The sequence below is a fragment of the Theropithecus gelada genome, chromosome 6, assembly GCF_003255815.1.
Source record: "Theropithecus gelada isolate Dixy chromosome 6, Tgel_1.0, whole genome shotgun sequence".
Lineage (NCBI taxonomy): Eukaryota > Metazoa > Chordata > Mammalia > Primates > Cercopithecidae > Theropithecus > Theropithecus gelada.
The window spans coordinates 167,608,146-167,624,544 of record NC_037673.1 but is presented as its reverse complement, the minus strand read 5'-3'; the positions used below and the strand labels follow the sequence as shown (position 1 = coordinate 167,624,544).

Sequence of the window (16,399 nt, the reverse complement as noted above, 5' to 3'; positions counted from 1 at the left end):
CAGGGTCTGGAATCGAGCCTTGGCACATGAGAGGTATGAGTAAATGCATATGAACAAATGACTGAAGCGGCCACTGAATCAATGACCCATTAGAATGGAATCTTCCTGAAAGCAAGGATTCCCATCTGTTCTAAGGCTGCCTTCTCGGTGCCTGGTGTAGAGTAATGTTGAATTCAAAGAATGAATGAATGGATGAATGTGCAAGGCCCTAGCTCTCCGTGCAAAGACCACAGATCGACCAGAAAGCATGAGACACAGAGGCCACCCTGCCCCCGCCCTGCCACCAGCCACCACTCGCCTCATGGTTTTTTAAATAATTTGTCTGTTGTTTTTAATTGTTGAGGCAGTAATACTTGGTTCATGAAACTGCAATATACAGAGAGGTGAAATAAATAGCTTATATATATATAATATATATAATATAGCTGGTTTTAAAATATTCCCTTATCATTGGTGTACTAGGTCACGTGAGTCACGGAAGGTCGATAGCAGCATCCTCCAGAACTGCGAGCAAGGCAGGGTCACCATGATTGGACGAGGCGTCTGTCGTCGGGAGGTCGAGGCGCGGAGAATTCCCAGGGGCACGCCTTCCCTGCGCGGTGTCTGGGGCAGCTTGCAGCGGACAATAAATAAATGACTGCAAACCAGAGAGCGATTTTTGTTGGAGTTTGGGGCAGGGAGAGAGGATTGGGAAAGTTCGGGGGAGTTTGTTGGTGGGCAGAGTACTACTTTCTCTTTGTTTTTCTTTTTGTTTTTTTCCTTTCAGAACCTTTGGGAAAAAGGACTTTGGTTTCTCGAAGTGTCGGTTTCCTCATTCAAGTCCTCCTCTGGGGACGAGTTTAGAGTTGTCTGTTCCTAGAGAGAGACAAGCACCTGTGGGTTGACGACAGTCCCTCTGCATGAGTCTTTTGTCATCGGGGGGTTTCAAGTCAACAATAAAATCCTTATCACCCCTCCCCCCAAGAGTTTTGGTTCAGTTTTTGTCTTCTTTTAAACACAATGTACAAAAATAGAGCTTCTTCCTTATTTTTCATGTAAAAATATTCCTCTGATGCAGTTCTCTGGGAGTGTGAGTGTGGCCAGGGCGACCTGAGGGGCCGCGGCGGGGTGGCCTAGGCGGGGTGTGTGGGCCGGATCCGACGGGACCTCTTGGTCACCGTCGTGTACTTGAAGGGCTTCTGAAGCTCCGGCTGCCCCTTGGGGTAGCGCTTCATGAAATGCACGTCCTGCTGGTTCTCCCGGGTCTTGGGACCCTTCCGCGGCCGCCCCTTCTTGGTGAAGCCCACGTACCAGCCGGAGTACTTCGCCGACATCAGGGCCGTGTAGTTGTTCTCCAGAACCTTCTCGATGAACACACACTCCTTGCTGGTGCCATCGGGCTGCAGGGGAGAGAGGGGGAGTATTCAAGAAAAAAAATGACTCAGTGATGCTCGCTAAAGCACAGTGAGGAAGGTTTTTTTCAGGACCATTGTGATCGTGGTAGGGACAACTGTAAGGAGGTTTTGCAGAGGGGGAGAGAGATTGAGCTCAACCCTGAATACAGCACAGGCAGGTGGGGGTTTATAACCAAGGAGCAGAGTAGAAAATGACTAAGAGAAAACATCGAGGGTGTGGGGGATTCTGGCTAAAGCCACCTAACAGGGTTTTTGCTGAGGACAGGCCAGGGTGACCAGACATCACCTGGGTGATGGAGGAGGATGAGGACCCTGATCATATATCAAGAGTGGGGGGTTCTTGCTAAAATGACTTATCACGGCTCTTGCTAAAACTGGATTTTACAAAAGTGCACAGATGGGCCTAAGAGAAGGTTCAAGAGCCTGACTCTAGTTTGGCCAAGTGAAGACTCTTTGTTAGGAGGAGAGAAAGGGGACAGTAGGTACAAGGGGCATGGGCAGGAGGCTGTGGCTGGGGCAGCACAGGAGAGACAGCCTTCACTTCCTGGATGTGTGGAGTAAACTTTTGTTACTGACTCCTGCATCTTTCCCCCACCCTCCAATTAGGTAACAGACTCCCACTGTCATTCAGAAATTTATTCCTGGCTGGGCGCAGTGGCTCAGGCCTGTAATCCCAGCACTTTGGGAGGCCAAGGCGGGTGGATCACCTGAGGTCGGGAGTTTGAGACCAGCCTGACCAACATGAAGAAATCCTGTCTCCACTAAAAATTCAAAAATTAGCTGGGCGTGGTGGTGCATGCCTGTAATCCCAGCTACTCGGGAGGCTGAGGCAGGAGAATCTCTTGAACCCGGGAGGCGGAGGTTGTGGTGAGCTGAGATCGCGCCATTGCACTCCAGCCTAGGCAATAAGAGCAAAACTCCATCTCCAAAAAAAAAAAAAAGAAAGAAATCTATTCCTTCTTCCCCACTCTCCACCCTCATAGCCCAGGGGCTCCACCTCATCCCTACCAGAGCAATATATCCAGACACTATTTTCCCTTTGGCCTCAGTGATTGGCTCACAGGTGAGCAAGTGACCCAAGCCATCCAGTCAGAGTGTTCCTTGAGACCTTTTCTAGGCAACCCCAAACATAGGTGGATTTAAGCTGGAGGAGTTTGTAAGGCTGAAGCAGAGGCAGCCACTTTATCACCATGGGGGGAGATCCTGTCTGACAGTGAAGCCAGCACAGATAAAGCAAAGCCAAGGAGGGGAGAAGGAGAGAAACTACATACTGGTCATATCATTTGGGCTCTAGATCCAGCCACGTCTGAAGCTCAAGTTACCTCACGGTTATGTGAGCCAATAATGGCTCGTTTCCTTTAAACCAGGTGATGATACTGTGTTCTATCGCGTACAACAGAAATGAGTCCTGATAGATTTGCATAAAACCCGACATTAAATCAGCAACTCAGCTGTAACTCAGCTCCACTGTGATCTAGTTAAATATAAATTACACGTCATGTGGGATGTGGTGCATCTTAATACTTGGTATGAAGTAAGGTGGGGGCCTCCAATAACAAGAGATTTCACATGGTCAAACTCCAAACTGTGCCATCGGTTGTGGGATCTCAGGCTCCTGGGCCGATGTGTGAAATCCCTTGGGAGCCTGGGTATGCTGGGCAAGGAGCACTAGATCTGGAGTCAGAAAACAAATGACCTCTAACACTTCCCTTGTGTAACCTCACGCCAGTGAGTCCCACTCTGTAAACCTCAAATTCCTCACCTACCTAATGGGAACAATGACTTCGGCATCATAGAGACACTGTAGGAGTGATGCTTATAAATGAATCTGACACACAGTGCTAGATTATTCCTGAAGGGCAGCTGCTCCTGACAGGGCGCTCTTGGATCTGATCTGGACAGGGGGTGGTGGGGAGGCAGGGTTTTAGTCTCCTCTCTGAGGCAGCCGAATTGTTCGATGGGGAAGAGTGGGAAACACACAAAGTTGGAAGGCCTGAATTAGCAGCACTCGAGTTTCCAACTGACATCTCCAAATTTAGGCCGGGCCCACTCCTCGTTACGGACGGATGCCCAGCCAAGCTGGAAGCCCAGCGGTCTGGCTGTGTGTGGAGACTGAGGTGCAAGTTCCAGCCTTTTGTTTGAAGTGGAAAACAGGCTGGAGCTTCCAGGAACGTTCACCTTTGAGCAGAGGGCAAGCTTGGGCCCTCCAGACAAAGTGCTGAACTTTGCAGAAGGGACAGGCAGGGTAAGAAAACACTCTGGAGGATGAGATCTTTCGAGGAGGCTGCAGAACAGGCAGGGGCAGGCCTGGGACACAAACGTGGGGCCCAGAGGACAGTATGGGTGGTGTGAGCAGCAAAGATCTATTGTGAGGAAAGCCAGGGTAAGCGTGCCAGGCAGGTGGAGAGGAGTCGTCCCTGGGCTCTGGGTACCCCATGGAAAATTCTGGATGCTGCCTGTCTAACCTGAATCCAGGTTCTTTGCCTGGTCTCAACTAAAGAGTAGGAGCAAACAGACCAAAGGCTACACCATGATGTTTCCCCATCCTAGAATACCTGCCACTGCCTGGAAAATGGCTTTCATCCCTCCAGGCTCAGCTCAAAAACTGCCTCCTCTGGGAAGCCTTCTAGGACTGCCCTTTATCTCCCTGGGCAATTCCTCTTCCTCATTCAAGACTCCATTCAAGTGTCAAGTCTTACTGGGCTCACGTACTCCATCTTCTGAACCCTATTCCTTCTCCCCACACCCCAACAGAGAAATTCCATATCTGCCCGCCTCCGCATTAGCCCAAGTGCCTGCTGAGGTCAGGGCTGCTTCTCAGTTCCCTTGTCACTGAGCACAGGCCTTAGCTCAAGACAGAGGTGTCCCGAGCATTTGGGGTTGAACGCATTTTCATGAGGATGGAAACCGTGGGATGATACATGAAAGGGGTTTCCTCCTGAAGAAGACAGACTCTCCCTCCTGGATCTGTTATAAATGTCCCACAGACAATCATAAGCTATGAGAGGTCCCTCCTGGGACACACTGATTAGGGAGACAAAGCAAGCTGAGCCCTAGAAATTGTCTAGCCCACTTGGTCTCCCTACTCATTCATTAACCATTTATTGATTGCCAACTACAGGCCAAACATTGCTACTTCCATTACTGCATTTCATCCTCTTCTTCGACTCTGCTTGGTAGAAGAAAGCAGAGCTCAGAAGCAAATTGTTTTGCCCAAGGTGATGGAGCTGGTAAGTGGCAGAGCTGGGATTTGAACTTGCCCTAGCCACTGCAGCTCACTTCTCCTCTGCCCAGTTCCGGAGAGGTCCGCAAGGGGAAAGGGTGGGGAAGAGCAGGTGCTGCCCATCAAAACATCTCACCTCCCCCAGGCCTACATAGCCACCATTGGCACAAAGCGAGGTTTTGGATGTACAAGGAGCTACCCAGTGCCAGACACACAGGCTCAGTGCATGCCTGGGTTCACTTAAAAGGGTTGAATGGCTTTGGCTGAAATTCACAAATCTTGGGAACCAGCCTGGGGCTATGATGATCACAAGTTCCCCTCCATGACCTCAGGCAAAAATGGATAAGCACCTAACAGCACGCTATACCTGGGCTTGACACTTGCCTCTGCCCCTGGCTACCACATGGCTATGACCCTGCTCACCACAGCAGATTCCAAAAACACCTATGCTTGGGCCCGGCCCCCAGAAACTCTGACACGATTAGTTCAGGCAAGGCAGAAGCATCAGTGTGTAGAGAGTAAGTGAATATTCCATCCCAGAACCCTGATGATGTAGCAGAACTTGATCTCTTTCCTACTACCACCTCCCACCTCTCGCTTCCCAAACTGCAGCCCTAGTCCTTCGATTTGATCTGAAGATGGAATCCTGATGACCTCCTCTGGCCCCTAGATCCAATCTTACCTGAAACTAGAACTACCCCCTGGACTGCTGTTTGTTGTTGTTGTTGTTGTTGTTGTTGTTTGCTATATAAGCCCCGTATTCCCTTTTTGCTTAAGGCATTTTAGATTAAGTTTCAGCCATTTGCAGCCAAAGTCATCTTAAGGAAGGTGTGCTGGTGGGCAGAGCACTCCCCTGACCTGAAAAGGTCTGTGGCTCTATGTTGCCCCAAAAAGGACTCATCAGTGATTGCAACAGGTGGTGGCAGATGAGAAAAATACAATCTGGGTTGCATCTCCAGAGATGGGAAAAAAAAAGCCTAGCACATCATGCTAGACACTCAACCACTGTTTACAAAATGAAAGGAAGCGCCACCTCCTGGGCCAGGTGACATGGGTTCCAGAGGGGTAGCAAGGAGAAGGGGGGCCGCCTGAGCATGCAGGGGCTGGGACAGAGCTGGCATCTGAATAGTACAACGCAGCAGAAAGAGTAACTCCAGCAAGGGCCTGCAACCTCTGGAAAGCTCTGTCAAGGGCTTGATGCAGGGACCCTTGCTGTGGCCAGAGATGTGCAGGGTTGGCACACAGATGGCCCAAGGAAGCTGCCCCACTGAGCCACTCCAAAGGAGCCGGCACTGGAGCTGAGACCAGGCATTCCCACAGGTGAAGAAGTGACCTGGTGACCCGGCTCCAAAGGGGAAAGGGACTAACACTTAGCAAGTGCCTACTCGTCTACTAAGTGTCTGGATTATCATTCCCATTTTACAGATGAGGACGCTGAGGCTCAGCAAGGCCAGGGGGCTTACACTCCCTTGGGTTGATGTGGATAATTCAGGCTCTAGCTTAAGAGTCAATCCACAGACAGCAGGAAACACGTTTCTAATTCTTTGGTGCCCTCAGAGCCCTTTGGCCAGGTACACAGATCTCAAATGAATGGATGCAGAATCGGCCCTCAGGGAGCTCCCAGTGTGACAGAGGATGCAGGCAGGAAGACAAACAGTGATAACCCAGGTCAGCAGACAGGCAGCACGGGGCTGCGCGAGGGCCTGTGGGGCTCCGGGGTGGGTGGGCTGACGGAGGGGTCCGGGAATGACCAGCCAGGACTCAGGGCAAGTGGACAGAGGGAAGGGCAGGCCCGCAGAGGGCCCAAAGACCCGGTCCATGGAACAGTGGTGCTCAGTGCCACGCATCTGGAGCATAAGGAATCCATGTGCCCAGGGAGGCTCCCTGGGGCCTTTGGTGTCCCATAGCAAGGTGGGAGGACCCATGGATGGGTTTGGAGCTGGGTGGGGGTGGAGGGCAGGCCATGTGCTGCCCTCCAATGCCGTATGTGCTGTAGAAAGCCGAAGGTGGACAGCAGGGAAAGGCCTGGAGGTGCAGAAGCCACACACCAGGCGGCTGGGGCAACGATTTCCGGGATGGTAGGAGGCCAGAACAGAGGCCGTGGCAGGGGTTAGGACAGGAGGGGACTCCCAGGACCCGAGGCCCGACTGGGCAGGGAGGCTGTGGCGAGGACCGCAGCCCAGGAGCCAGATTCCCACCTCGGGGGCCAGAGAGTGAGGGGGCGCTGGGCGGGGCAGAGGTCAAGCCTGGACAGGTGGATTTGGGGGCGTCCTCGAGTCCCCCGGGTGGGCCCAGAAGACAGAAGGCTGGCAAGGGATGGGGGCGGGCGTGGAGGCCCGGGCGGGAGCGGGGGAGGCGCCGGGGGCCGGGGCCGGGCCTCCCTCCGCTGCGCCAGGGCGCGCCGCGCCAGCTGAACCGTCACCAATATTAATGACGGGAGAGAGGGCGAGGGGGCAGGAAATCGGAGCCGGCTCCTGTGGAAGCGGTGACTCAGCGGCTAGCCCGCGGGCGGGAGGCGGCCGGCGGCGGGGTGGGGGGGCGGCCCGAGGGGACGGGGCTGCTCTTTTGACCCCCGTGCGGCCCTCCTGGGGTCAGGATGCCGGGAACCGCGCGCAGACGGCGAGGGCGGGCCGCGGCGTGGGCACGGGCACTGGCTGGTGCCGCTGGCCCCTCCTGGGGGAGAAAGAAAAACGAGCCGAAAACTCAAAGCAGGTTGGGCCTGGGAGGTGGCCCAGGCGGGCAGGAGAACAAAGCGCCTGACGCGGGGCTGGGCCGCGCCGCCACAGGAAACGACCGGCCAGGCCAGGGGGACCGGCCAGGCCAGGGGGACCCAGCGCCCGCGCCCCAGTCCGCGGCCCCGGCCCCGACCCCCCTCGCCGGCCGGCCGGCCTTGCAACGGCGGAAAGTGAATCACTAATTAAAACCACTCCTCGGCATCCCGGAGCCGCGCTCTGCGGATTACTATTATTTTGCTGTTTGAGAAGCCTCAGTTGGTGTGGGCAGTGCGGCTGGAATCTTTTCCTTCCAAACCAGGCTTTGAATCCCGCCGAGCTCTAGTGTGGGACCTGGGACAAGTGCCCGGGCGTGGCCGAGCCTCGGCTTCCTCATCTGTGGAATGGGGATGGTAGCGGTGGCAGCCTCCTGGGATTCACCGGGAGCGTTTCAGTTCAGTGCCAGGCAGAAAGTCGGTGCTCAATTAGCGGAGGCTATTATGACTGTAATTATTAACAAAATAATGCGACAATGCCCTGAGATTCCTGGCCTGTTACATCCTCCCCAGCCTCTTGGGTATGGGGGAGGGGGGAGGGATAAGACTTGGAGAATTCAAAAAATCAAAAACATAGCTTCAGCAAGACTGAAGTCATCTCCCCCATCCCCAACAAGATGTAATGAACCGCAAATAATCAGCTAGGGCATTGCCCCCAAGCACAAGCCCATCCCCCTTGGAATCCAGGCCTACCCTCCACCCTACTCCACCTATCCAGGCAGAACCCCCTCAATCCTGGTTACCCAAGCTGGATATGGGAGTCTCCCTGCAGAGAGAAGAGGACAGAAAACCTGACCCTACCATAGAGCTCCTGTGGATAACACCTTCCATTCGAACACCCAGAGGAAGCCAGTTCGTGACTTCTGCAAAGAAGTGCATCCAGGAAATGAACAGGGGTGCTGAGAAGCAGCATCATTGGAGACTCAGATCCCCACACACGTGGGTCTTCCCAACCTGAGGGTCCCCCTGACCTGCACCCTCCCCTGCCTCCGCCCTAATTTGTTACATGCAGCTCTCTTGCCAGTTTCAAAGTAATAAAATCTTCCTGAAATGCTAGAACCATGAGGCCCAGCGCTGCCAAGGTGGCCAGGTTCCAGAGGCCACTGCTGCAGGACGGCGCTGTAAGCCCCTGGCGATTATTAAAACGATCGCTGCAGTCACAGCCCTTGGCCTGCTGGTTCCTTGCTCCCAGAGTCAGGGACAGGTAGCTGGGGTGCCCCAGAGCCCCTCAAGGATCCTCCCACTACCAAGCAAGCCAGAGCTCCACACCCAGCAGCAGAAACCAGGGCCCTGTGTGCACCATAAGTCATAGCCATGGATACCTCAGCCTGGTGAGCTCAAGTGCCTGGGCAGAGAAGTGGGGGATGGGGTGGGGTGAAAGAAAGAGATTACAGTCTCTCTCTCTCTCTCTCTCTCTCACACACACACACACACACACACTCACACACACACACACACACACACACACACACACACACACACACGGCCTGTTTTCCATTTGGGGCTGACAGTGCCATGGACACATTGTTCCAGCTCCCAGAGCTGCCAGAGGGGAAGCCCACGTTCCCAGGAATCCCAAACCATCACTCACCTTCCCCACCAGCTTGCCTTTGCGGTTCATGCACAGGTAGAATTCCGTCTCCTTGCCCTTGATCCGGACTTGACTACCGAAGGTGTCTGTCTCCACTAGGAGCTGGGCTTCGAAAGGCAGAAAGAGAACAAGACACATTTTATTACCAGGGGCAATGGCTTGGTCTAAAGGCTCAGTGACATGGTCCCTGATCCTATCTTTGGTCCCTCACTCCCCCAAAATCAGGCATGGGGAGGCCTAACAAGTCCCACAGGACAGATGCCTAAATAACCACAGAGAAGTCAGGGAAGTAGCAGTCCCTGCCCCTCAGGCAGGGAGATGGACGCTGCCGATCACCTGTTCCCTTCCCTCCAGCCTCTCTTGGCTCCGCTTGGGATCCAGATGGCTCCAGCCAGAAGGGAGTTCTGCCCTTGTGGCTAAACACCAGTGTGCCCTTCTCCCCATCGTCACCCACCTTCCCTAGCCCCTCAACTCTACTGCACCAAACAGGACAAAGAGCCGTGCAAAAAACCCATTTCCCAAAGCAGGACAGACAGCCATACAAAAAGGCCATTATCCCAAGCAGGACAGGCGGCAGTGCAAATAACTCCATCCCGCAAACCCAAAGCAAGACAGACAATCATAAAAATAACCCCATTCCCCAAATCAGGACAGATGCCATACAAATAACCACAGAGAAGTAGCTAAGGGGACCAAGGGGACAGATAGACACAGATGCAGGCACGTGCACGCACACCTCCCCTGCCTTTCAGGACGTCAAGCCATTTCCTCCAAAAGTTAGGTCTATGGCCCCCTCCTGCAAAGCAAACATCTGGAGCCCCTGCTAGTGCCCCCTGGCACCTTTACCCTGGCTATTCATAGCAGGAAGGGCACAGGGAGTGAGATGCGAGCTCCCTGAGAAAGGGTATGCAGGATATTCCACTGCCTTCCATGGAGGCCACCAAAACTGAAGGGTAATTAACTCCCAGGAGCCCAGAAATTCCAATCAGGACCCAATTCCCCCTGCGATCCCCCCAGGGTGGGAGACCCCATGCTACATCATCCATGCTCCACAGAGCCTCCCTCAGGATGAGGGGTCCAGAGCTGATCCCCCAAAGCCCTGCCTGAACAAGGACGTCAAGCAGGCAAAGAGTGACTGTCCCTTGATTAGGTGTGCTGTATCCAAATCGAATTTTCCTCTCCCTCTGCCAGCCCACATTTTTCTCCCCAGTAGGCTGCTGTGTGACTTTGGGTAGGCCACGCGCCCTCTCTTAGCTCTCTCTCCTCTCTGATCTTAAACCCCTGTGCCTGACTCCCCAGTACCACCTGCTTTCTTTGCCTGTGACCGCCCCCCTCCCAATTCATGCACTCTTTCTCCTGACCCCTTGCTTCCTAGCCCCTGCCCCTCCCTCACCCACAAAAGTTTAATTTCAGTGACAAGGGACTTGCTTCTCCATAACAAAAATCATAGCCCCAAATTCCTGAGTACAGTATCCTTGGAGCCACAAAGAGTATACCTCAGTGCCCCTAAAATACACTAGGTATGATTTCAATAAAAAAAATTACAAATATAGACCCTGGTGCCCTGCTGTGAAAATTAAAACCATCTGGAACTTGAGATTTCCAATAATTAATCTAGCCCTCCTTTGACACCACTACTAATTAAAATACGATACCCACCTTTCCAAGAGGGAAAAAAAGAAGAATTTACATAAAATTTAAAGATCTAACAAGAATTTAGTAACTCTAGAAACAAGGGGAGGCACATTCTTCCCTCCACCTCCCGCTAGCCCTAGTCAACAATGTGTCAGGGATATTTACCAACGCTGAGATGGCGGTGGGTACAAGCCTCTCATCCTCCCTGTTCCCCTTAAGTCAAACTCCCTGTCATTTCGTCTGTGAACTCCCTCCCCAGGGCCAAACATCACTGCAGCTCTGAAACTTGCTTTCTCCATCTCTTCGCAAAGCTCAGGCCCCACAGCGGGTGAGGAGTTATGGGGGCATCAGGACAATTTCAGGCGCTTCTGATGAGGGGGAAAGGTGAGAGCTTTAGGGTGCACAAATCTGGATATGAATCCATGGCCCCAACCATATGACCCTGGGCCTCAGTTTCTTCTCCTGTAAAATGGGGGTATAATCTTCAATAGTTATTGTGAGGATTATACAAAATGACGCTGTGAATAGCTTAGCACTCTGTTCTCAGAGGTCAGGGAGAGAAAACTCAATAAATGTTAATTTTCCTACAAACTGCAAAACCAAACTGTTTTCCCAAAAGAAAAGAAAAACGAAAATATAGTGGAAGGAAATCGGAGGTGTCTGCAAGGGTGGAGGAGCAACAGAGCTTCCCTCCCCAGGTCTTGAGTTATGACCTGACCTTCCCAGCATCCTTCAGGGCTGCAGGCGTCCCACACTGTAAAATGCATCAGAAAATGCCTGGGGCTGGGGCTCACCGGGTCTAGTTTCCTTCTGGCATTGCCATCCTAGGCTGTGTGACCTTGAGCAAGTCATACCCCACTCTGAGCCTCAGTTTCCCTACCTGTGCAAGGGGGAGGGGCTCGACCCTATTCTCCTTCTCCTTGGGATTAGGAAGTGGGGTCTAGCAGAGGGGCAGGGATGGGAGATGCAGGAAGTAGGTAAAGCCACTGAGCTGGGGCCCAGATAACCCCAAATAGGCCCAAGGGGAAGACTCCCTCTCGGCCCTTCCCAGCACATGCCTGGGCCTCTGTCCTCGCAACAGTTCCTGCTATGCTCCCCTTAGAGCGCACTGAACCATCCAACCCTATGAGATTGGGTGTCTTTGTCCCCATTCTACAGTGTAGGAAACTTAGATTCAGAGCATCAGCCCGGTAACAGGGGCTGACCTCAGGACTGCCTGCCTCTTTCTACTGGGGCCTGGGCTCCAGGGGAGAGGCCCCCAGCTCTGGAGGGACAGGCCTCCCAGCGCAACCCCCACTCCTCACCAGCCAGCACCACCAAAGGAAGGAAGCCCTGGTCTTGGCCTTTGCCTGAGCTGTCCAAAGGGCCTGAGGCAGCCTCACCACCCCACCCCAGCATGGGGAGGGTCTGCGCCTGGCCGTCACGCCAGGGGAGCCAGAAGTCTGTTCTCTCCCCGACCGCAGCATGCGATGGAGTGACCTAGACTCCACTCAGCACATGACATCATGAGGAGGGAGCCGGGCCAGAATTATGTAAATTTTTTGGGGAGTAATAGCAGCAGCAGTTCTCAGAGAGAGAGAGGGGGAGAGAGGAAACGAGACAGAGAGAGACAGGAGAAGGAGAAGAGAGAGACACCACCCAGGCCAGGTCCTCAGCATCACGCACCCACTCCCATGACTCAAGCCCCCAGGATGCTGCTCTCAAGAGCTGTAAACCTCATCCGGGCTCAGGCACAGCTCCATTCGAGGGGCCTGCACCAGGCCAGGCAGAGGAGCTGATGACATTATCTCACCCTGCTCATCAGACTTCCTCACGGCCCCGGCCGGGCCACTGTCCCCTCCAGCCTGCACAATTCAACAGCCCCCTCCCCTTGCCATTCTCACCCCCATCCACCTCTCCTCCACACCACAGCCAGAGGAATCCTTTCAAAATATAAATTTGCCAGGCGCTGTGGCTCATGCCTATAATCCTAGCACTTTGGGAGGCCAAGGCGGGTGGATCACCTGAGGTCAGAAGTTCGAACCCAGCCTGGCCAACATGATGAAACCCCATCTCTACTAAAAAAAAAAATACAAAAATTAGCCGGTCTTGGTGGTGCACACCTGTAGTCCCAGCTACTTGGGAGGCTGAGGCAGGAGAATCACTTGAACCCAGGAGGCAGAGGTTGCAGTGAGCAGAAATCATGCCATTGTACTCCAGCCTGGGCGACAGAGTGAGACTCCACCTCAAAAAATAAAATAAAAAATATATCAATTTAATTTTGTCCCTTCTCTGCTAAAGACCTCCTAGGGATCCCCAAGCCACACAGAAGAACATGTAAACTCTTCACTGGGACCCACAAAGGGCACACAGCCTGGCCCCTGTGGGCCAGCCCCGCCTCCCTGCCTTGTTGCTCCCCTCTAACACACCAAGCATGCTCCTGCCACAGGGCCCCTGCACATGCCGTTCCTCTGCCTGGAGGCTGCTTTGCCCAGAGCTTCCAGAGTGGCTCCTCATCTCCTAGGTTGTGGCACTAATATTGCCCCTCAGAGAGGCCTTCCCAGACCATGATGTCTAATGCTGGCACCACCCTCCCCAGCCCAGCCCTACCCCATCCCCCTGCTCCATTTTCCTGAGAGCTCTTCTCCGAAACTCCTATTTTTTTTTTTTTTTTTTTTTTTTTGAGACGGAGTCTCGCGCTGTGTCACCCAGGCTGGAGTGCAGTGGCGCGATCTTGGCTCACTGCAAGCTCCGCCTCCCAGGTTCAGGCCATTCTCCTGCCTCAGCCTCCGAGTAGCTGGGACTACAGGCGCCCGCCACCACGCCCGGCTAGTTTTTTTGTATTTTTAGTAGAGACGGGGTTTCACCATGTTAGCCAGGATGGTCTCGATCTCCTGACCTCGTGATCCGCCCGCCTCGGCCTCCCAAAGTGCTGGGATTACAGGCTTGAGCCACCGCGCCCGGCCGAAACTCCTATTTTTATTGTCGGTCTCCACCCAGCAGAAAGTAAGCTCCACGAGGACAAGAACCTGTGTGTCTTATCACCACTCTGACTTCCAGTGCCTATCCGACGCCTGGCTCAGAGTGACCAACCGGCAAGCCAGTTTTAATAAGCTCATCAACAGTCTTGTGGTGTGGAGATGACTAACGCCATTCACTGGCTAATGAAAACGAAATTCAGGGAGGTGAAGTGGCTTGCCTGACTCACATGGCTGGGAAGAGCAGGGTAAGGTCTGAGTCCAGTGTCTGATTTCACAGTCAATGCGCTTCACCACTGTGCACCTTCCTGGTGTGACTCTCGGTGCCACTTGCAGGAACCATGGGTTCCCACCCACTCATCCCCAGCCTCAGGGACACAGCAGAAAACCTTTTCCCTCTCTGGGCCAGATCTAGGTAACCTCTGAGGCCTCTTTCAGTTCTGCCCCACTGGAAAGTATCAGTAACTGACATTTCTTTAGAGTTTATGATGCGCTGGGCATTGTCCTAACTACCTTACATGCATTATCTCATTTAATTCTTACCACCATCCTAGAAGGTTTGAACTATTGTTATTATCCCCAATTTACAGGTGAGAAAACCAAGTCCCACAGTCACACAGTGATAGAGCTGAGATCCAAGCCCAGGCAGTCCGACCCAGAAGTCTCGAGCTTTGCCTGTCTACCCCAGCCCTCACTTCTCAGAGGCCGCAGCCCCTTTCCTGAGGAGCGAGTGAGTGAACAGTGAAGGAGGCAGGAGGATCTTCTCTTTGGCCCCACTTTCTTTGGGCAGCAGTTAGTGGACGGGGATGTCCACCTTCCCTCAGCTCCACTTCCAAATGACTTTGAGGAAGGAGGGAGCCCCTAGGGTCACCCTGAGAAAGATACCTTTGATATCGGGAGAGGGGGAAGCCCTCAGGACCACCCAGGGCTGGGCTGCGACCACAGCCAGAGAGAGGCAAGGCAGATTTCAGATCTGATCAAGAGGAGAACAGGCTGCATGAAACAAGAGGAATACAAAAAGGGAAGCCCCGGGCCACAGCTGCCCGAGAAGGAGGGCCCACAGAGCCTGTCTCCCCAGGGCTCCACACAGAGCAGGAGCCCAGAGGCCAACCAGGGCTGGGGCCAAGGAGAGTGGTGTAAAGAAAAAGGGCTCAAAGGCTCTGCTCCCTTCTCCAGCATCCAGAGAGGAGAGCAGCAAAGGGGAAAGAGTGCAGGAAGGGAGCTGGAGAGAAAACTTTCTACAAAAAACTCACGTTGTCTCTTCCCACTTTAATACCTGCAGCAAAAATGACTAAATAATGATGGTAACAGTGACTAGTTATCTGAGCATCTACCATGTGTCAGGCAATGTTAAGTGTGAATGTGGGGTGGTGGCTCAAGCCGGAAACCCCAGCACTTTGGGAGGCCAAGGCAGGCAGATCACCTGAGGTCAGGAGTTCGAGACCAGCCTGACCAACGTGGTGAAACCCCGTCTCTAATAAAAATACAAAAATTAGCTGGGTGTGGTGGCGCGTGCCTGTAATCCCAGCTACTCGGGAGGCTAAGGCAGGAGAATCACCTGAACCTGGGAGGCGGAGGTTGCAGTGAGCCGAGATTGCACCACTGCACTTCAGCCTGGGCTATAGGGCAAGACTACATCTTAAAAAAAAAAAAAAAAAAGAGTGTGAATGTGGAATATCTCATTTGATCGTCACAACAGCCCTATGAGATAGGAACCATTACTCCATTTTACAGACGAAGAAACTAAGTCAGTTATGCAGATAAGTTAAAAGGACCCGGATTTGAACGCAGGCAGAGCAAGGCCAGAGCCAGTTTGAGACAGATGGAGATTCCGACCGAGGGACGCAGGCAGTGGGAACAGACATTACGCAGGCTGGTGATGACAGAAAGGGGAAGTGGCATTGACTGATTGATTGATAGCTTGACTAATCCCAGTGTGCTTCCCCAGCCGGGTTTCCCAGAGGGTGATCCGGGGCCTTGCTGTGAAGACTTTGGGTTTGAAGGGTGGGAAACAGCAGGGAAAGACTCAGAGAGGCAGCCAGAGGCCTGGAGAGAGACACAGCACAGAGACAGAGCTGAATCCCACAGACACAGGGGACAAGACCCAAAGAGGCGGAACCCAAGGAACAAAGCTGGAGGGTGAGTTTGTTTTCCCCAAGCCTGGGGTAAAGTCCCCGAGACCCGCAAGAGCAGCAGGGGAGCTGGGAGCCAGTGAGGGGCTGGGCCCCCGGTCCGGGGCCCTGCGAGGGCTGGACGGTAGCTGACCAACTGCAAAGATCCCAGTGCTGACACAGCTGCTGGCTGCTCTCCAGGCGTCTTCCCCCAGTGAAGAACCATCCTCACTACAGACAGCACTGAGGGGTCACCCCGAGTCAGCCCTCCCTCCTTCCCCACTGAAGGCAGACCAGGTCTTGAGAGAGGGAGAGAGAGGCGGAGTTGGAGGAGAAGGTATCCTTGCTGGAGTCGCTTCCCGGTCCACTGTAACACACACACCCATGCACACACACACAGACTGCTGTATATGGTCTTTTCTCAAAGGTGCCCACAGTTCCCTTTCTCCATATGGACACACCAGAAAGTCGGGGGGAAAAATCAGTAGGGTTCCTCGGGAGCTCTATTTAACCCTAGCTGTAGCTCTAGTGCCGCCATGTCAGTCAGGGGGTTGGTGAGGTGTGGATGGTCCTCCCTGGGGATAGAAGTTGTGGGACATGAGCTCAGAGGGGCAGGGGTTTAGGTGGAGATAGGAAGTTCCACTCCCAGCTGGGAGAGCTCCTGAAGAAAGCTGGGTCTGATGATCGCCCTATCCCCATTGCACAGTGCAAGGTTGGCTGG

General features: G+C 53.6%; 1 protein-coding gene across 1 annotated transcript in view; it reads right to left on the bottom strand.

Annotated features, from left to right (window-relative positions):
• Positions 1-302: 302 nt before the first annotated feature.
• Positions 303-16,399, bottom strand: part of FGF18 (fibroblast growth factor 18) — a 38,160-nt gene continuing 22,063 nt past the window's right edge. Inside the window, exons 4-5 of the mRNA XM_025388407.1 lie at positions 8,976-9,082; positions 303-1,379 (exon numbers count right to left, since the gene is read on the bottom strand). Coding sequence (XP_025244192.1) covers positions 1,113-1,379; positions 8,976-9,082 — 374 coding nt within the window. The 3' untranslated portion in view covers positions 303-1,112. The remainder of the gene's footprint in view (positions 1,380-8,975; positions 9,083-16,399) is intronic.